The sequence below is a fragment of the Parasteatoda tepidariorum genome, chromosome 7 (genome assembly GCF_982258835.1).
Source record: "Parasteatoda tepidariorum strain Cologne lab strain chromosome 7, Ptep-v5.0, whole genome shotgun sequence".
Taxonomy (NCBI): Eukaryota; Metazoa; Arthropoda; class Arachnida; order Araneae; family Theridiidae; genus Parasteatoda; species Parasteatoda tepidariorum.
The window spans coordinates 8,847,739-8,870,376 of NC_141761.1; the positions used below are offsets into that span (position 1 = coordinate 8,847,739).

At 29.5% G+C, this 22,638-nt stretch overlaps 1 protein-coding gene across 2 annotated transcripts in view; it reads left to right on the plus strand.

Annotated features, from left to right (window-relative positions):
* Positions 1 to 234: 234 nt before the first annotated feature.
* The window catches only part of LOC122271175 (uncharacterized), a 51,672-nt gene continuing 29,268 nt past the window's right edge, over positions 235 to 22,638 (plus strand). Inside the window, exons 1-2 of one of the 2 annotated variants that reach the window (XM_087167243.1) lie at positions 235 to 673; positions 14,304 to 14,363. Coding sequence is in view for 1 of the 2 variants with exons in the window: in XM_087167242.1 (XP_087023368.1) it covers positions 581 to 673 (93 nt within the window). In the remaining variant the exon portion in view is untranslated. The remainder of the gene's footprint in view (positions 674 to 14,303; positions 14,364 to 22,638) is intronic. The other variant, XM_087167242.1, reaches the window with a different exon arrangement.

A 22,638-nucleotide genomic window follows, 5' to 3' on the forward strand; every position in this document is an offset into this window, starting at 1 on the left:
GCTATTGAATTTGCTTCCCCCTGTGACCTTTTCATTTTTGCTGTTTCTGGAAAGACATTCTTTCTAGAATTTTGAATAGGGTGTCTTATCTGTTACACCAACAACAATGAAAGCCCATTCATCTTATAGAAAATGACCATTCCTCTTGTCCAGAGGCTAGTTTTACTTCCATGCTGTTTTCTAGAGAAAAAAAAAAGGACACCTGGAATACGAAAGATGAAAGAGACCGCGACCACTTACTTGCAGTCAGATGGACATTATAAGTAAATAAAAGGAGGTGATCTGTTTAGTGACATTAGTAACGGAACAACTTTATCGTGCAGCATATTATGACGTCAAGTACTTTTCTTAGAAATTTATCATGTGATGTTTCACCCCCTCCCATAAAACTCAAATTTTTTGTGAAGAAGTGTTCATTTATATCTAACTAAAACTTGTGGACGATGAGAAAGTGGTGGATGATACTGACGAGGATGATTAAGTTCCTCCAAATCACACAACAGTATTGGAAGCTTTAGACACTATTCGTGTTTATTTACGATTTAATTTTGCTTCTGAAACTCCCCCTTATCCCATTTATATGAACTGGAGGAAACTGTTTTTGAAATACATCGGCAAAAACAAATACAAGCATGTATTAAGATTATTTTGTAAGGAAATAAATTGTCCTAAGGTATGTTAAATTTTTTCTTTGTATAATTATAGTACTAAATACCAAAACAGTATAAATACTAACATTTAATCCTTAGAAACATATTTATTCATATTGTCACTGCAATTTACGTTGCGTTTTAGAATTTTGAAGTTTTTCACTTATGCGCCTCTTTCACTTATGCGCCTTTTTCTCTTTGTCCCTTACACCGGTGCATAAGTGAGAGTTCACTGTATGACTCAATAGGGAGATTTGGAATATTCAGGTTAGCTTCCCCCGTACGTAACATTTTAAGTAGCGCAAGTTATGCACATGAGCAATTCTACTATCTCCAGTGAAAAATTATTATATTATCTAAAACTATATTTATATTTCATTATAGGAAATAGAATAGTTAAGATGATTTATAAATCATCTAGCTATTTAGCGAATGAAACAAAAATCGTGTAAATTACTAGATTTTAGAAATGAAAATAAACTTTTAAATCATAAATTTGATGTGGTGACATGGACAAAATAATAAATTTTTTAAGGATCTTTAATTTAGCCAAAAAGAATATTCTTAACCCGACTTATGTTATATATGCATTATTTTCGATTTTAGCGACACCTGTGCTAACAAATGGTTAGCAACAATCTATGGGGTGACATGGACATAAAAACAATTTTTTAAAAGATGTTTAATAAATATTTTTTGACATAGATGTATGTTGTCAAAAATTTTGATTCCCATCCAGTGACTTGATATTAATATCATTGTTCTCCATTGAAAAGAAAAAAATATTAAAAATCATTAAAGTGTCCGTCAAATGGACCCCCTCAAATGCAGTATATAATAATAATTAGAAAGCAGAGGAGAGGGATGCCTGTTACTGAAATAGACAATAGTTCACATTAAGTGTAGGTCAATAGGAATGTTTTCATGTCATATTTGCATCATTATCGATTTTAGCGACTCCTGTGCTAACAATCTAGGGGGTGACATGGACATAAAAACAATTTTTTTAAAGATATGAATATTAATCTTTAATAGATATTTTTTGATATTTTATCGTTTCTTACGAGACACAAAAATAAAATTTTAAGAAAAAAGTATTTTGTCAAACTATTCTACCGTTTTTCCTAAAGTTGAATTTGTGAAGGTACCGCTAAACGGTAGGGGAGAGTGGGGTCAATTGTAACAGGGTACGATTGTAACAGAGCAAAAATTTCGAGTGTCAGGTTTTAGATTTGGTTCTTAGGTGGCGCACAAGGTGTATTTAATAAATCTACATGCACACCCCTGCTGGCAACCATTTCTAGGTACTTTTGAAAGAGTTACATCACAAAAGATATTTTCATGCTACGCAAGTAATTTTTTTGGTATTAGAATATTATATTGCAATAAAGTAATTTTGTTTAAATAAATAAAAATTATTAACCGAATATGTAAGTGGACACCTTAATTAACATTTCAGAAAAAAAAGATTAGTTTAGTTAATTAATTAGCATTGTTTTTAACAAATGAAGCTGAAATGGCGTCTTGGGGACAATTGTAACAATAAGTAAAGGGACGATTGTAACAGCTGAAAATAAATAATCTTACGTTAACAAACAATTACTTAACTCTTTAAGAACCACCAATAGTTTCCTATATCATTTATATTATGTTGCATGTGCATTATTTTATTTTTCACCTTTCACAGCATAAATTAAAATTTTTAACCCCTTAAAGTTAAAAGCTTAACCCTTTAGGTCTCTGCTCATTATTATTTTTACTCCTAAAATATCACTACTATTTTGATCAATAAAAAAATATATCACAACTATGATAATATGTATAATTAACTATGTTTTAGTTGAATTTATGAACTGTTACAATTGACCCCGTAAGTGGGGACAATTGTAACAAGTGCACGACTGTCGAAAATTGTTAATTACTAATATAATAACATTTAAAATTAGGTATTTATTTTTTTTTCTAGTAGAGAATAGTCTACTTTACTCGTCTGTCAATTAATACTGAGAATATATTGGATTTTTTGTTAGTTAAAAATAGTTAAGTAAAAAATGTTACAATTGACCCCACTCTCCCCTACTAAATTTGGCTTGGATAGACCCCTGTACTATGACTATTAAAACAAAGTTTCAATTAGTAAATCATAATTTTAATTTAAAATTGTGATTTCTTCTATTTCTTTCCTGATTTTTAAAATGACAAAATAAATGTTACAGATTGTGTTTATAAATGTAGACATTCATCAAAAAATAAATAAATATTTAATCCATATATTTTAATATTAAAATAATTATTTTTAATTCTATATCAAAATAGATAAGTTAAGCTAAAAGAATTTTTTTTTAAAGTTCTATGTACTCATTGGAATTTTTTTCCACAAATTTTCTTAATAGAAAATCAGATAATGTCAAAGATACTGTAAACACATTATAACCATACTGCTAACATAACCCTACTGCTTCAAATAGACTTTGAAGAGAAGAATGACACTATATCAGGAGAAAAATATCTGAATTCATCAGCCTTTTTTTTTCTTTTCCTATTTTTGGCATATTAGGGTAATTTCTTTTTAATATAACCTCAAGCTTCAGAAATATACATTTTCTACCAATAAAATATAATGTAGATTTTAATTCCACGCTTTTTCATTTAAAAGGTGGAATTTTAATTAACATTATTTTTTGAAAGAAATTCATGTTTATTAATTACTTTCTACAGCTATGCAAGTCTATATTAAGATAGCATTAAATGTTTACTTTAATCTGTACTTTCAATCTCAAGAATCAAAACATTTATAAAAATGTAATTCCAAATGTTTTGGAATTTAACAAACACCAAGAACGAAAGTAATTTCGTTAACTAAAATTAATTAATGCAGCAATTTATTTAAAGTAAATTTTAAAACTTTACGAAAACGAAATAATAGAAGTATCAATAATTTAAAACACTGTTTTTTAACTTTTAAAATCAATATATAAATTTAAAAACAATTAGTTGATTTAAATCAATGATTTTTTTAAAAAAATCATTTGATTTAAATCGTGATTTAAATCAAGCTGATTTAAATAAACAAATCCCGGTTCTTACCATAGACAAACTATATATTCTTTGACTGGGGTGCCCTCCTTTAACTGTTCTATCGTAAAGTTCTCGATTTCACACTAAGTCTACCATATTGGGTGGGGTGGGGGGAAGGATCAAAATCATCCTCAGGGATGTTTCCCAGATCGTCACCAGTAGCCTGTACAATTTTGCCTTGCATATTGCAAATATATGCCATTCCTTTTTCGGGAACGTAAGTTACCACACTAATTTTAGATTTTGACACGGTTTAAATTGAAAAGTATTAATTATTTTAATTAGATTCCTTTTGGTTTTGATTGTAATTTTAAGAAATCACTTTATGTGTATTAATTAGTATTATTTGTTTCAGTTCTCAGTGCAATAAAATTTATGTGAATGTAACGTAAGTTACCGTGGCCCTGCAGCTAAAATACGTTAAAATTAGATTATTTTTTCATCCTCGAAATGAAAAATTGTGTTGCATATTTCGGTTGTTACAATACATGTCATTTAATTTTAAAATTATAATTTAATAATTGGGGAAAATACAAGCAATTATGTATAGACGCGCATAAGGTTAATTCACGTAACTTAGGGGGGGGAAAGAATTGAATTGAAAATCTATATTTAAAAAAAAAATAGAAAAATGTACTTGCAGATTAGATATTAAAATAAAATATTTTTACTTCAGAGTAAAAAATTGCTAAAAAATGAAAATCTTGACTGCACGTGTCAAGTTTTTATGTTACCCAAACGATTTTATTAATGGCGCAATTAACAAATAAAAATTCAATAGAGGTGGTTTATTTTCTTTAAAATCAGTTTCATTACGGTCTAAGATAGACGTTTTTACAATATGAATGGACAAATTTCAGAATTTTAGATCTATATTTGGGGAACTGATGTCGTCTGAGTTCACCATTTTGCTCCATTGTTTTGAAACCAAACCTGAGTAAATCGGTAAACGAACAGCTTCTAACCTAATGGACAATTACAGTCAAATTTTTTTATAATTTTAATGCATTCAGAATCCCTCAAAACTCCCAGAAAACATTTTATTACTTTTCTAAGAAGGCTATTTATTTAGTTATTTTTAATCAAAAAACGCTTACTTTCGTTTTCGCCTGAAACGGGGAGTCACGTGATTATTCACGAACTGGCGTCACACGAACTGGCGTCTGTGAAAACCAATACGTTCTTGCTTTCGTTTAAATTTTCTAATTAAATCTCAATTCTATCATTTTACCAACCATTTTAGATGGTCTAAAGCTATCTGTATAAAAAATTGCGCCTTAATATCGCTTAATAAAAATTTGGATTTGATATAACGTATTTTTATAATGTTAAATTTCAGTGGTACCCACTGAAACATTGTTAATACTTGACGGAATTTTCTAGCTCGGAATATTTAAGATTTTTTAGTTCAATAAAAAAGTGCATGGTATTGCTTATAAATGATGCGTTATAAATACAAAATAACTTCGTTTTTTCATTTTTTAACTATAATCTTAATTTTAATGTATAATTCAAGTTCATTTGGAAGATTTATTTTCATCTTAAGTGAAAGAAATTTTGGATCAATTTCTTATGTAGAATAAATAGTTTTAGATTTTAAAATGTAGGACAGCGTAAGTTACTGATAATTTTTATCTATTTATTCTAGCGTGAATTCAAAGCATGTAATTGTCTTCACAGCAGTAGCCTCTTAAAAAACTTGTGATCCCAGCAAAACTTTAATATATATATATATATATATATATATATATATATATATATATATATATATATATATTCCTGCAGATTTTATTAACTTTACTTTAATTGTCTTAATCTATGCTATAAGTAATTGAAATCAAGCATATGCATTTATTTAGTTCTTTATTGCAGAAATAAGAATAAAATTTCATAAATGCATATAAGAAAAATTTTCGCCATAGCAAAGTTCCTATTTACTCAAAAAAAAAAATATTGAGAAAAAATATCAACATTACTGTTTATTTTTTAATTATTTAATAAATTATTAAGAATGTGCATTAGAATTTCTTTCAATTTTGTATAAGTTAATTTTTTATTTTTCTTCTCTAGCTTTAGTGAAACAAAAACTTCCAGCTTAATGATATTCGCTGAAATTTTGTGGATAAATAAGTTAATTAGATATGGATAAATGAGAAATTAAGTGAAATTTTAAGTATAACTAGATTATGGTGATGTTGATGGTCAGATATATTTCATTGAACTAGATTCTTGAAAGTGTTGATACGTTTTCGGCTATACCGTATGCATAACCTGATATTTTTTTAAAACTATTTTATTAAATTTTTTTTAATTAAAAATGTATAATGTATTAACTTTACTATTTTAGAATTCTTCATTGCAAGCACTGATAGCTTGCAAAAATAAGGAGAGAAATTAACAATAACCATACTTTATAAATACTATATTGCAGAAAAAGGAATTAAAATTTATAAATTTAAAAATAAAAATAATTTTGAACTGTAACGGAATTCCTATTTAAGCTAGGAATAATAAATATAAGCGTTAATGTGTATTTAAATATTTAATACATAGTGAAACAAAAAAAAAAAGATAACATAAACTGCATTAGTAAATATTTACTTAAAAAGAAAATCCTTCAACTATAGTAATAAATAAATAAATTAAAGAAGCAACATTAAATTACATTATTTGAATTTTTAATCATTAGCACATAGATTGTAACGATGATGGACTGATATTTTTCAATGGACTATAGATTTATGAAAATATGAGTTGCGTACCGTGAATGACGGAAGTCGAAAGAATGTCGACTTTCACCGGTGAATGTCAAAAATCACATAGTCACTTTGGTGAATGTCCAAAATACTTTTTATATCCTATTTAATATTAATTTATTCGCTGATATTATAATATTTATTTGATATTTTAATATCGCTGAGGATAGATAAGCATCAGTACTAGCAGTGCCGGTTAGTATATACCGGGCATTAAACCACACAATTCCATGTCTTATAATAGGTATAGGTTTTGGTAAATGTTGAGAAATTAAGTAAAACACAAGAGGAAAAAAACAACGAAATTTAAAAATATATGTATACATAGTTATCTTACATTGAATGAATTATGAAAAAGATATCCCTTTATTAAAAATTGCCTGGAACTTATTAACTCAAAATAAAAGAAAACGGTATTCAATTACAGTATTTATTGAAAACAGTATTCGAAAGAAAGCAGGTTTAACAATGATAAATTTGTAGTAATGAAGAAAAAGGAAAATTCGGAGTTAATTAGCATTAATTTATCTAAAGTTAGAGCGGAAAAAATTATCATAAATTTCTATAGTGGGCGACGATTTTCACGACGATAAAAAAAAATAAAAAAAAACAGATCGTTAAACTTTACGAGCACAAACTATCGATAAAAGTTGAATAATATCAACAATCAATAAAGAAATATATTTTCCGAATAATCCTTTATAATTTTCACTATCATTTCAATAAGTTCAACTTGTTTTATTCATTTTCAGCTCATGCATACTCTAATTTAGAATGAAACTAGACGAATTCAAATATTTGATATAAATTTAAATTATTATTAATTATTACTAAAACGCTTAACGGGATAAAAGCAAGTAACGTAGTACGGATATCTCGATCCTGATTGGTTGTTGAAACGTGGCATTTATTTACGTTAGCAACTGTTCTTTCCATTCTATTTCGAGTTAGCCAATCCTCAACTCAATCCTTAGCTCAACTTTAACATGACAATACGGTCTGCTTTCGCTGACATAGGTCATATGAGTGGGTATCCGTGATCTTATTCTTGAAGTGCAAGTACCCAATTAATATTTTTTAGATTATATAGTATAATTACACAATTACAAAATATTTCAGTCCCGCAGTGGACTGATCGATAAGACACGGTTCCCATCAGATCACCGAAGTTAAGCATCACTGACTGCGGGTGGGTGACCACTTGGATGAGTCTGCGTAGGGACCGAGGGTGTGCGGTATGGGTCCTCGTTAAACTGTTCTACCGTAAAGTGCTCGACTTCGTGTACTGGTAGTCGGGCTACCGAACCGGGCGTGCCATCCCCTCTACAGAGGATCAAAATTGTGATGACATGTCTTCGGATCATCCTCAGGGATGTTTCCCAGACCGTCGCCAATAGCCCATTGTGCAGCTCTGGTGCGACGTAAATGAACTACAACAACAACCTTCTGTGTTTCTTTCTCATGTTGTCCGATCGATCACCACCGGAACACAAGTTTGTGTCATCCAATCATCGTGCGATTCTGGACAATCTGCAGAGGATACAAAAAAGTGCTTTAACTTCCAAGAAATAATTCAATAAATGATTACTTAATGTAGATGTAGTAGTTTATTTTCATCGCGCTATATCTTTAAAATAGGCTATTTCATGACCGTCGTGGAACAGCCGAACCTACCATGAGTTTACGCCCTCTGTAGCCTTGTCATTTTAAACCCAATCCAGAAGACAAGGGAACTCCAGGATCAAGTATTGGGACAAATTTTGCCTTCGTGGAAAACATTTTGGTGGAACTAACCAGCATTTGCGTTACATGGAGAGGAAAACCTCCGACGGCAAGGGGACTCTAACCCATCATCCGTCTACCAGTGAGGATATTTTTACCGGGTGTGGATTTGAATCAAAAAGCTATGATTGGGATTCGAACCCATGTTGCTTGGTTTTAAGTGACTTCATTGGGAGTACTTTATTCCCTGTGTCACTACGGTTCCCACAATCAGTGACAATATGTAAAATATTCCTGAGAATGATCCCAAGAGGTCTGCAGAGGGTGCCCGGTAACGTGACCGTGAAGTGGAGTACTTTAAGGTCGAACAGTTAAACGAGAACCGCGTAACCTCGGTCGCTTCGCAGACTGATCAAAGTTTTCCCCCTTCCACAAATTTACCGCTGATTGTGAAACTATGTCTTACTATCCGTCCACTGTGGTACACGCTAATTTGTATAAAAAGTGTTCCGTAATAATCACCCTTAAATGCTGTCCAAAAATAAAGTAAGTACTGTTTCAAAAATTGTTAATTTAGCCCAGTGTTTCCCAAAGTGTGATACGTGTACCCCCAGGGGTACGGGAACAGTTTAGCTGGGGTACGCGTTATTATGCGAAATATCTTGCAACAAACGAAAATTTCCAAAAATTTATTTAAAAATAAAGCTAGCCATGCAAATTTTCTATTACGTATTTTTCTATTGGCTATATTTTGCTGAGTTAATAATTAGTGGTGCCAACAGCCAGTTGCGATTTTTAATTTTTACGCAAATTTTTTAGAGTAAAGGATGCATAAATTTTTTAATGAGTGGTACACAGCGTTACGAAAAATTTAGAAAGGGTACACAAAAGTCATAAGTTTGGGAAACACTGATTTTAGCCTATATGTGTATGAAAATCGGGTTATTAGTTAAGAAAAAAAATTCCAAAAAAAAAAAAAGGCAGCTCTCTGAAATGAAGTTTTTCCTGCGACAAGTCACAATGACTCCCTAAAATGCGTGTATTTCACATTACCTATTCCTACATTTTGTTTTTCCTTCATAAAAACAGTCTATATAAAAAAAATTAAAAAAAATCTCGATGCAATTCATTAAAAAATAAAAAAAAAACACGTCTCTTTCGGATTTGTTTTGCTTTGATAGCCTTGAAATAAATGATTTTTATGATGCGAGATACCAAAATCACATTCAAAATGATATAAGAACTGAATATCTTGAACTCAAAATCGAAGAAATTATACAACATTTATCAAAATAAGCTAAACAACAACAAAACCGAAATCTGTCTTTAGAAAACTTTCTGAAGAAAGGTTGTTGCGGATCAGAGATTCATTATCAAACAGCCACAAAATCCGGAATTTGGAGCAGTCGTTGCTTTGAGAAATCCTCGGTGGTAGATGACTAATCATGGGTAAGAATCTCTTTGTCGCCAGAATAACCGTTTCGTGGTTTTTCTCTCCATGTAACGCAAGTGCGGATTAGTTCCATCAAAAAGTCCTCCACGAAGGCAAATTTCTCACTAAACTTGATCCAGGAGTTCCCTTGTCTTCTGGATTGGGTTCAAAAATCAAAGTCTACGGAGTTGAACATTGGTAGTAATGAATTCAAAATTTAGTCAGCAGTTCAATGACGGTTGTAAGATAAAATCATTTCACTTTATTTTTTACGTTATAACCGTCGTTAAACAGCAGACCCAAATTTTTGTGTCTACGAATACAAATGTTCAACTCTGTCATTTTGAATCCAATCCAGAAGACAAGGGAACTCCGGGATCAAGTATAGTGAGGAATTTGCCTTCGTGGAGGACTTTTTGATGGAACTAACCCTTATTTGCGTTACTTGGAGAGGAAGATCACGAGAACCTCTACACTTAGCCTGACGGCAAGGGAACTCTAAACCATGATCCATCTACCACTGGGGATATTTTACGTCAGCACTGTTCTGTATAATTAACAATATTTTTTACTGAAAATACTATTAAGAAATAAGAAAAGTTTGGGAGTCCTTACAAGCTCGAGTTGGGGTTCTGGGAACGAATACCCTCCTGTAAATCAGTGCCTGTTAACAAATAATAATAAAATAAATGTTTTTAAAAACCACTTTATTTAGGTAGGCAAAAAAGGTGAAAGTTTTAAATTTGTATAGTACTTTAAATAAAAAAAGGTAAGTGTATCACATTAAAAAAAAAAAAAAGAGAAAGAAAAAAACGACGATAAATTGCTTGAGGTGATAGAAGCGTATGGCAAAAAAGAATTTATACAACATGGCGGCGAAAATTATTTTAAATCTAATTCAAAGCATTATTTGTGGTACAACTAAAACACATTTTGAGAAGTTTTACTTCAGAAATTCCGTGGGAATTGGATGGTAAGATATTATCTTGACAAAGAAGAAATAATTATTCACTAATCAGTCTTCTTTCTCTCTTTTTTTGTGAAACCACATTTTCATCCTTGGCGACATTTTTATTTAAGCTCGATCCATTTCAAAACGGGGTCTACATTTCTTTATAAAAGGATAATACATGTACCTCTTTTGGACACTTTTGAGAGCAATGGATTATTACTCTTCTGGGGCCATCTCTTTACAAACACGCTGTTGAAATTTTGACTCTTTAAATTACAAATTAATGATTGATTCATACATACTTTAAGTATTAATTCTTAGTCAAAAGTAAAAGTAACAATAGCATGTATCTACCTAACATCTATGATTAAGTACAGCAACAAAAAAGTATCAGTTTGAGAAAGTGTTGCTCGAATGATCAAATCTTCACGTATTAAAAACCGAACTTAATGGTGTAAACGAGTAAACTTAAATTTGCTAATTAATTAGTGTTAACTATTAAGTTACGAAATCAGACAATAATAAAAGCTTTCCTCGAACAAATGAAACTTCTTTTTGACCGAAATTGTCGAAAATAGGGTCCCAAAAATTTAGTCTTACGTTTGGGTCCCTTAAAAACGATTTTACTTTTTGTGTATTTTGCCATTTCGTGGACTTTTCAAGCAAACCAAAACATTTTTGTACACAATTGTCAAATTTGTTTTTCCAAGGAAAAAATAATTTCTTTAATATTATTTTTTTATGATTATTTCGTTTAGCAATTGTCAAAAATGTTTTTAATTTTAGGGAGTGTAAATTTTTGCATTCTTTTAAAGCATGTAACTTGAAATGATAAATTTTGAACGAAATCGTTTAAGCAGTTTCTGAGTTATCCAAGCTAAGAAAGCCGTAAATTTAAAATTTGATTTGTGAAGTACTCTGCAGATTTCACTCTAATTTCACATTTTGTAATTTAAAATAATTTATTTTGCAATTCAAATTTTGCAATAAATAATCGAAAGTAATGAACAAACATGAGATAAATAATAATGAAAGTAGTAAATAATAGAAAATAACAAATAATCATTAAAAAGTATTTTTTTTATTCTTCTTATTCTATCTTTTTCTTATTAATTATCTTCAATTGAACGAGCTTCATAGGTTAAGTGTAAGAATTTTTTTTAAATTTCTTTGCAATAAGTGTTAGCAATTAAAATAAGGCATTTATATTTTGCCACTTTTTAGTCGTTAAAATTAAAACGGGTCTTAGTGGTTCGCTATCTATGTTAAACTAAGTCTGATAGTTTAAAAATTTCTTTTATCTTCATGTGGAAAAAATGCGTTTGAATTTATGAGTTCGTTATCAAAAGTTTTTAAAAAGAATTACAATAATATTTTTTAATTAAATTCCTCGAATAATTTAATATCACACGCCTGTTACTGCAAAAAAAAAAATTACATTTCCTTCAAGCTCTTCCTTTTATAGTGTTCTGCTTTTTATTTTTATTTTCCCTTGCCTCACGCCTTAAAGAAAGATGAGAACTCAGCGTTATTTTGTTTATATAATGCAAATACCGAGAAAGGAAACTTATAATAGTTTCTTTTTAAGAATACTGCAATTTTTTTTCCTTCTTTGAAAAGTATTAACTCTTTATTTTGGAATATCAATTGTTAATTCCATGCAGTAGATGGAGTAAAAAAAGTTTTAATAAAAAAAACCAAAAATCACGTTTTTTTTTTTTTTTTTTTTAGTCTTAGAGCGGCTTCTTGGGTTGCACAAGTCTTTACCAACCTGATTTTCTGGCTAGTTTAAGATATGATCATAATAAATAATTATAAATTAATCAAATATTATCATTTTGAGTAGCGATGGCTGGTCGATACGAATTTCGCATCAAGCTTGCACCGACCACAGTGCTGACGTGAAATACCTTCAGTGGTAGACATGGTTTGGATGATATCATGGGTTGGAGTCCCCTTGCCGCCAAGCTAACCGTGGAGGGTTCTCGTGGTCTTCCTCTCCATGCAACGCAAAGGCGGATTAGATCCATCAAAAAGTCCGCCACCAATACAAATTTCTCCTACTACCTGAGTTCCCTTAACTGCTGGATTGGTTGTATTTAGCTTGAAATAATTGCAGTCATAAGCCATCAGACGTTCTAAACAGGTTTATTAAATGTAGGCTGGCATTGCTAACAGTTGACGTCCAAGCTCCCTACGGGAGGGGAATGGACAAGACTCCGGACAATTCCGGCACAGCTTATCAGGATCACATTATGATGAAAAGGACACGCAAAACTATGCGCTCTTACGTTTTATACCAACATAGATTTGAAGTAAAAAGGCACATTCGTACATTCCTTGTATCCTTACGCATTAAGGAAAATCATTTCTGCTTTCTTATATGGAATTGAAAAAGGGAACGATTCTAAAAATAACTCTTCCCTTGAAATATAAATCTATTTATATTTCAATGGTATGTTTTCAGCCTTGAATTCCCAAAATAGAATCTCTCTACGCTTATTCTTTAACAAAGACATTTTAGGAAAACGAAAGAGATTTAATTCTTTTATTAATACAAAAGTATTTACTTATTGTATTACATATATATATATAAATTATATATATAGTTAGAATTCCTTTGGCTCCGTGGGGTATATTCGTGGTTTCCCTCTCCATGTAATGCAAAAGCTAACTTTCTCCATCAAAAATTTCGTCTAGTTTACCCCAATGCTAGATCTGGGAGTTTCCTAGTCTTCCGAGCTGGGTTCGACATCACAAAACTTAAATACTCAATTTTTTCAAATCTTAAATTTCACTGTATAAAAGATAGTCAACTTCAGCGCATTTCAATCGATGAAACGTTTTGCTGGTACCACATCATATATAAGACAATAAGTTATATTTTTATCATAACGGTAATTTATATCTGTTACTAATTTTAAAAAATCTGTTGAATTCGTAATTGCATAAACGATGGAAATACAAGAATCAAATTTTATACAATGAAATGTTTTATAAAATATATTTGAATGAAAATTGTTCTGTATATTTAAAACTGTCATATTAATGTATAACAGAAATACATGTTGTATGCTGCGAGATCTGTTTTTTTTCCTGCAAGATTTTAGACAAGTTAAACATCTAAATTAGTTCAATTTGTTAATTTTAAAAACAAATAGGGTTTTGAAAATTTGGTGATTTTTAATCAATATTAGTTTAGCTCGTGAGCATAATATTATGTATGAAGAAAAAAAATGTTAAATTTTTGTGCAAAATTTTTTTAAAATTTTTTTTATTAAATCATTCATTTTTTATAGGCCTTGAAAAGATCGCTACCATTTTTGTAACATCTGCTTTAAAATCATCGAACTAAACCTTCCAGTATTAACTCTAAAAAAATAAAATTAAATTTTATATTCGTTTTTTGCTATGCATATTTTTTTTCTCTCACGGCAGATGAAATTTCTTTGCAGGTATAATTAAGCCTTGTGTTTTACTGTTTCAATAATCAACTGATCAGGTTACATCTACATTACAGACAGCTGAAACTCCGATTTGTCTAATTTCGCGCCTTCAAGTCATTTTATCTTTTGATTGGTTATAAAAAGAATTGATAATTAATTCGCCGCCAAACGGTCGCCATATAACAATATTTTATTCGATTTCTCTTCACTATTTTATAGTTGCTCGATTAATATCTCGTTATAATCCAGTTTTCTTGAATTTTACAGACTAATAATTTTGCTGTCTATCTTCATTGATATCTTCATTTGTATTAAAAGATAAAACAGGTAATTAAATCACTGCATTTATACTTATTTTAATTTTAATTATTGATTGTCCAGAGTGATTCTCTGGAAATTTTGAATATTAATCCACATAGCAGGTAACTCTACTGAATTTTGCCAGTTTCACCTGGTTTTTGTACATTTTTTAAATTACCTAAAATTGAATAAGTTTTCTAAAACAAAATCCCTATTGAAATAGGATTTTTGTATTGCTTGCTTCAATATTTAAATGAGTATTACTAACACAAAATAAAGCGAACCTCATTTATTGAAGTCAATTCAAAACTTTTTTGTTCTAAAATGTTCAGTTTATTTTCATTCAGAACTCTCATTTTAAATTAATTTAAATAAATCTTTTAACAATCTTTGATCAATCAAATAAATAATAAAATTCGAAATTATGAGAGAATTGCAATTGTTTGAATTGTTATGTATAATGTCAATCATAACTGGAAAATATTGCTGTCTTTCTATTTTAATAACTATAAAAATCCATAAAATTCAATATGCTTAAAATATTTAGTACATTGTGCAACAATTATTATGAAATGTTATTACATTCGTAAGATCTGGATTTTTTCCTATCCATGTTGGCAGCTACGAATCCACTCAATTTTGCTAAGGATTAATTCCTGATCAGGGGTCTGTTTGGAAGAAATTTGGATCTGTTAATGAACCCTGCACAAAATATCTTTTTCATAAAAACAGACCCTTCACAAATTATCTTCATTGTTTTGTTAATGGAATAAATCCTTCCCGGGGGGGGGGGGAGATAAACTAAGTTTCCCTAAGTTTAAATTCCAAATGTAGTTCTCTAAGAAAATATTTCTACTTTTACAAACATCGTGTGCGCATTCTTATTAATATTAAATCATATTTTTTTGTAAATAAATAATTGAACAATTTATATTTATTCATAAAATTAATTAATAAAATATTATGTAAATATAAATTTCTGTCAGTTTTTTAAATAAAATATTATAAATTTGAGAATTGTTTAAGTTTACTTAATGCGTAACAAATGTAAATGTAAATGACAAATGTAAATAATTTCGTGCAAAATGAGTGGTTTCAAAAAGTTAAATCGGAGAATTTCTTCGAGAAAATTTCTGATACGCACATGCTAAATTATATTCACAAAATACAAAAAAAAGAAAAAACAAATAAATAAAAACGAGCAACATACACGATTATTTTTGTATTTAAATAAACATTTTCTTGGATGCAAAACCTGAGAAATAATTTTTTTTGCACCGTTGCTATGATAAATTTCACAGAAACGAAGAGATTAGGTTTTTTTTAACGAATGAAAATTTGAGAAGGATTTGAGAAGGATTTTTTTTGTTGTTGTTTTTATTTAAACTCATCATTTTAACGTAGTGTCCCATACTGCTGATTAATTATCTCTTTTTTCTCCATACTGTAAATAGATAACCAGTAATATAGAAAACTGAGATTTTCAGTGTTTAAGTTTTGTTTTAGGAACAATTGTTTTTCTGCTTTTATTTTTAACTCTTCTATATATATTGACATTTTTATTATGGCACAGCATTTTTCATAATGAACGTTACGAATAAGCTTCATTTTGTAGCAATTCTTCTAAAAATATGACAATGTGAAAAGTTTAAATTCAATATGCTGAATTTAGTTTTTCATTTAAAAATTAAGAATGTTTTTGCTTTTGTTTAGTTTCTTTTCTTTAAAAAAAGAAGAAAAAAAACTTCTCTTTTTACAGACGTTTTCATTATCACACAGCAATTAATTTAGAACATTTCTGTTAGCCTATATTCTTGACCTGCTCTGGTAAATGGAAAACTGAGATGTTCAGTTTTAAAATTTTCTTCCGAAAATTAAGATCGATTTTTGTTTTCTCTGTTTCGCTTTTGTATATAATCTTTAGTTTTTATAGACCTGTATTTCTCAAAGGGTTTCGATAGGCCTTATTTTTTAGCGTTGTTTTATGAATACGTTTTTCCGGAAAATATTATTCTTAGCATTGAACTTCTGGTTTCAGTGTTGCTACGCTCTGCTGAAAAATTTTATTTGGCCCCGAATATACGACATTCGGCCCAATCTTTTTTTTTTTTTTGCTGAACATTCGGTACTAGACTAAATCACAATTCATTACCACATTCGTCACTGTACCGAAATACCATACCGTTCGTAACCGAAACACCGTATCAAAAAGCGTTTATTTAAATGCGCGAATAGAATTTCGCGTGTCGTAATAACATTGTAGTTAATAATAATAACGTGGAAAAGTATAACAATTGAAAAAAAAAATCAAAGTAAGGCTGAACTCAGCACGAATAAAGCGTGTCAAATCAGCGATTTAAAATTCCTAATAAAATTATCTGAATCTTTTAAATTACTTGGGAATGCATAGCAATAACTGACTAAAAAAAATAGTTGAAAAAAAGAATGAAAGAACTGCCAAAAGTGCGCCAAAAAGTGATTATTTAAACGTGCGATCTGAAACTCGCGTGTCGTAATAATACCGTTATAAAAATTCGGAATTTTCGAAATTACGTTGAAAAGCGGAAATAAGAGCTTAAAAAATAATTTTGATTTATGATAAAATGGGCTTAAGGAAAGCGCAGTAAACATACATTTACTATAGAATCTTATCAAAATTCAGAGCTTCGAAACGTGATGACTCAAAAGTGCAATAAAAAAATTTTCGACATTTTTAGTTTTTGAAATTTTTGTTTATTTTTTATTGAGTATAGAAGCTCTCGCGGGCGGCAGGTTGTGCACCTCTACTAAATACCAAATATTTGTATATTGCATCGTTAATTCTGTAGCAGCAATTGTTGAGCAGAATCTCGCATCTATTTACAATTTAAAAACTTCTTGAGTAGGTTTTCAGCAATTTTTGCAATAATAGGACACTGTTTGCACCAATTCACAAGAGCAGGACCCTAGTTGAAAGAATGTGACTTAATGCTTATTTTATATTCACAAATTATGAATAGTTTTTTCGCAATTTAACAGGGGTCTGTTTAGAAGAAATTTGGGTCCTGTTAACGGACCCTTCACAAAATGATTTTTCTTTTAATCGGATCCTTCACAAATTTGTTTATCTTCATTATTATTTTGTCAATCGAATAAACCCGTTCCAGGGCAGAAAACAAGAAAGATGGATGTAAACGAATTAAGTTTTGTCTTTGGCAGACGATTCTTCCATTATTCGTTCGAAATTAATATTCTGCGTTTAGCAGTATAGGATAAATATCAAATATTTGTAGCATCTCTAATTTAGAAACAGCAATTATTGTTTATTTTTTAAAATTAAATTTTTTTAATTATAATTTTAGTGTTGAGCATAATCTTGTATGTCTTTACAAATTAAAAACTCCTTGAAAAAGTTCTTTTTGTTGCAATAACGGACCCTATTTGCACACATTCACAAAAGCAGGACTCTGGTTGAAAGAATGTGAGTAATTGTTTCACGGTTTCACGAAAAACGGACCTTTCACAAAATGTCTGGACATACCTCTGTTTAACAAAAACATGCTCGAAACGAATTCAGCTCACGGCTCCCATAGAGGACAGTGCTGACACAAAAAATATCCTTAGTGGTCATCCATCAAGCTAACTGTGGGAGGTTTTCCTCTCCATATAATTTAAATGCGTGAGAGTTCCATCCAAAAGTCACTCCGCGCAGGCAAATTTCTCCCAATACTTAATACAAGAGTTCCCTAATCTTCTGAATTGAATTCAAAACTACGGAGTTGAACAATATTAATCCAACTTAAAGGGGTCAGCTGTTCAATGAGGGTTATACATGGTGCGTAGCGTGTTTTAAAAGGTGCTTATTTTCGTTTTTTAACAGCCTTCAGAAGTGCTTTTTTCATTGGGTGTATATAAGAAGTGCTTAATTTTCCCTTTTTGATTTTATTATTTTTTTTCTTTAACATGCCGATCTTCGCCACGTATTAGACAAAAGCGTGTTTTTCACATTGTTCTATTCAATGTTTTCACACTTCATTCAACCACAGTCCATTTCGGCCCACCGTCGGTCCAATAGTGTATGAAAGTGCCAAAGTTTGATGAGAGTTCGGTGAGATTACTGTCAGGTTCCACCCTCTGATATCGAACCGAAAAATCTCTTTATCTTTTTATAATGGTTAATATAATCAAGTAAAGAGTATAGTTCTTGCTCAGAAACTAGTTATTTTATCATGATCATGTATAGTTTTGAAAATTATTTTACATTTTGATTCAGGGTGCGTAGCGTTTTTAAAAAGTGCTTAAATGTGCTTATTTTTTGATTTACTTTTCTCAAAAACCCTTAAAGGTGCTTCTTTTTTATTCGGGGTTTGTAAAAAGTTCTTAATTTTCTATTTTTTAGAAAGAGGTTTTTTTTCTTTGCTATGTAGATTGTCATTCTAAATTACAAAAAAAAAAAAAAAAAAAATGCAAGATTTTACCAATTTTTTCTGCAATATTTGTCAGAAACTAGTTATTTTATCATGATTATGTAAAGTTTTTGAAAATGTTATGAATTTTATGTTTATAAAATATGAACTTTAAACAATAGAAAAAAATAATTTTTATTACTACATAGATCCTAAATATGATTTCTTTTTTTTTAAAGTGATTAAAAAAAATTTTGAGTGCTTAAAATGTACTAAAAAGGTACTTATTTTTTTGTTAAAAGATTTGGCTATGCATCCTGTTATAATATAAAATGTTAGATTTTGTCTGTTCCCAAATAATTTGTTTACACTGATCTGAAATTTTCGGTATTTTTATTTAATTTATTTTGTTTGGTAAAAAAAAGTGCCATTTTGCAACTTCATAATTAGAGTTCACATTTTTTCTTCCACAATATTAATTCTCCCCACAAAGATTTCTCGAAATTTTTTTATCAATTAATTTTCATCAGGGGTCTTTTAAGAAGAAATTCCAAGTTTCCCTAAATTTAAATTCCAAATGTAGTATTTTAAGAAAATATTTCTACTTTTACATGCATCGTGTGCATATTCTTATTGATATTATATGATAATTATTTTTGCGAATAAATGACTGATTAATTTATATTTATTCATAAAATTAATTACTAGAATATTATGTAAATATAAATGAATTTCTGTAAATTTTTCAATAAAATATTATAAACTTAAGAATTGTTTAAGTTCACTTTATGCGTAACGCATTAGAAGTGATACATAACTAAGTCGTGTAATTTAAAATATGTCAATTGAAATTATTAAAAATGTGAGTGATGTTGTTTCCATTATTCGTCCGAAATGAATATTCTGTGTTGAGCAGTATAGGCTAAATACCAAATATTTGCATCTCTTAATTTAGTAGCAGCAGTTGTTGAGTAGAATCTTGTACCTATTTACAATTTAAAAACTTTTTGAAAAGGTTTTCAGCAATTTTTGCAATAACAGGACCCTATTTGCACAAATTCTTAAAAGCAGGACCCTGGTTGAAAGAATGTGACTTAACGCTTATTTTATATTCACAAACTATGAGTTGTTTTTTTACAATTTTACTAAAGTTCATTTTCAGAAAGACGCCTTTATTTTTCTCATTCGAAAACTCTTTCCTAAAATAAACTCAAGGTCTATTAAAATACAAAAAGAGTATAGTCAAGCAACTTTGATCCGTTATCTAATTAATAAGCCAAGATAGAGCCAAAATATGAATTAATGAAGCACACATCTTCCTTCTTTATTTCCTGATCAGCAATTTTCCAGAACATGCCACTCCCTATCAACAATTCCAAGTTTCAGATAAATGTTAATTTACTTTTGTTTTGAACTTCTACTTTATTTAATTTGAAATAAAATCCGATGATAATAAACGTTGAATCGACTTAATTCATGGGAAAATCTTTTCTCTTTTGTTTGAAAGAATTCTTTTCTCAACGGTTGTTAAAATAGATTCCTTTCAGTTTTGTATCAATTATGATTAATTCATTATTCAACCAGAGCGGATATTCAGCAAATAATATATAGAACAACCTGTTTTTTTTTATTGTTTTTTTTTTTTTAGACGAAACATTTAGCTGAAATTATAGAAAAATAGATTTAAAAAAATATAGCATTACGTTCGTGTATCAATTTGATAAGTTAAACAATATATTATATAAATATAGAATATTTATTATATCGGGTATTATATTAGTATATTTTAATAATTAGATTTAATTATTAGACGCACTGTAATATTTTAATTATGGCATGTTTTGCACGAGTTTATGGGCACTTTCATATTTAAACATGAATGTAATGGGTTTTTATTCAGGACATTTTTTATGTACTTTGCATTCATTAGGTCACTGAGCTGAAGTATTATTTTTAAATTACCTGTTTTCTCCGAAAAGCTCATAAAAAATTATAAATAATTTCTTATCTTCCGTCATGTGATTGACTTTTTCTAAATAACCAAAATGCGACTCTCGAAATTATATTTAAAAATTATATCCAACATAGCTGCCAACTCTACTGGATTTTGCCAGTTTCGCCAGATCTACTGGTTTAATTAAAATTCTCCTGGTTTTTGAACATTTTAGAAAATTACTTAAAATTCAGAAAAAGTTTTCTGAAAAAAAGAATCCCTATTTCAATAGGATTTCTGTACAGATTATTGCTTGAATATTAAAATGAGTATTACTAATAATGAAGCGAACCTCATTTATTGAAATAAGTTCAAAGCTTACGTAGTTGTTTCGTAATTCATTTACGTCGCACTAGAGCTGCACAATGGGCTATTGGCGACGGTCTGAGAAACATCCTTGAGGATGATCCGAAGACATCATGCCATCACAATTTTGATCCTCTGCAGAGGGGATGGCATCCCCTCTGCCCAACGTCCTGCACGCGAAGTCAGGCACTTTACGGTAGAACTGTTACACGAGTACCCATACCGCACCCCCTCGGTCCCTACGCATACTGATCAGGGTTTGTTGATTTAAATCACGATTTAAATCAACTGTTTTTTTTTTAAAAAGTCATTGAATTAAATCAACTGTTTTTTTATACATATATATTCAGGATGGCCACCCACCTGGAATTATCAGGGAATTTTTTATACTGGAAAAAACCTGGAAATGTCAGGGAAATTTGGATAAAAATCTGGAAAAATCAGGGAATTTTAAAGAAAAGCTGGAAATTTCTTCTTTGATATTTTTTTTAATTTCAAAAATTTAAATTATTTACTAATTTTCTTATTTTAAATTATTTCATCCATTATACACACTTTTTTTAGACGGAAATGTATGGCTAAACAATTGAAATATCATTAACTTAACAATACTTTGTCTGCATCAAAATTTGCTCCATTACAGCTCTGTCAAACTAGAATACCACATAAAATTCTCCCAGGGTTTGCTAAACGAATGCAGAAACCTTTGTCCGCTATGGGACTGTGCAATTTAGGAAAGATTCTGGTGGAGATGGAAAAGGGGATTAGGATATTAACTTCTGTTTTTTTAAGTCTGTCCTTGGGCTGAATTCATTTATGGCTCAAGTTTGTTCCGATACTTTGGTGGTAATTTTTTTTTCTATTTTGACAAAATGTTTTTGTATTTTTAACTTTATTAAATTCTCCAAAAATTGTTGGTTATAATTTAATAATAATAGATTTTATATTGCACTCTTTTTCTGAAAGCTTTTCTACTCCCATTCAAAGAAATCTGTAAATTATTTTTTCTCAGCTAACTAACCAATCACACATTTTTTTACAATCGCTAAAAGCAATGTTTGTCGATAAATCGTTACAATTGTTGCATTAAGCTAATTTTTTTCTATTTCATTTTAACCTTTTATAACATATTTTAAAAAAATGTTTCTTTTAAAGAACCAACTATATATTAATATTTAATTTTACTCTTTTGTTGGTCAATATATGATTTTTGATTCAAAATTTTCCACCAAAACATTTGAAAAATAAATAAAAAATCTTGGCAAATTGCCAAAATAAATTATTTTTCTCAAGATGATATGTTAAAAAAATAACATTTTGAATAAAATATTTTATAATATAGACGCTTTTCTTGTACACATCTTACACTTTATAAGAAAAAAGAAACAAAAACCTGGAAAGTTTAAGATTTTTATCTGTAAAACCTGGAAAAATCAGGGAAATTTGAAATCTGATTTGAGTGTCCACCCTGAAAAAAGTTAAAAAACAGTGTTTTAAATTACTGATACTCTTATTATTTTCTTTTCTTAGTTTAAAAATTTATTTTATAGGAATTGCTGCATTAATTAATTTTAGTTAATGAAATTACTTTCTTGTTGTATGTTAAATTCCAACACAT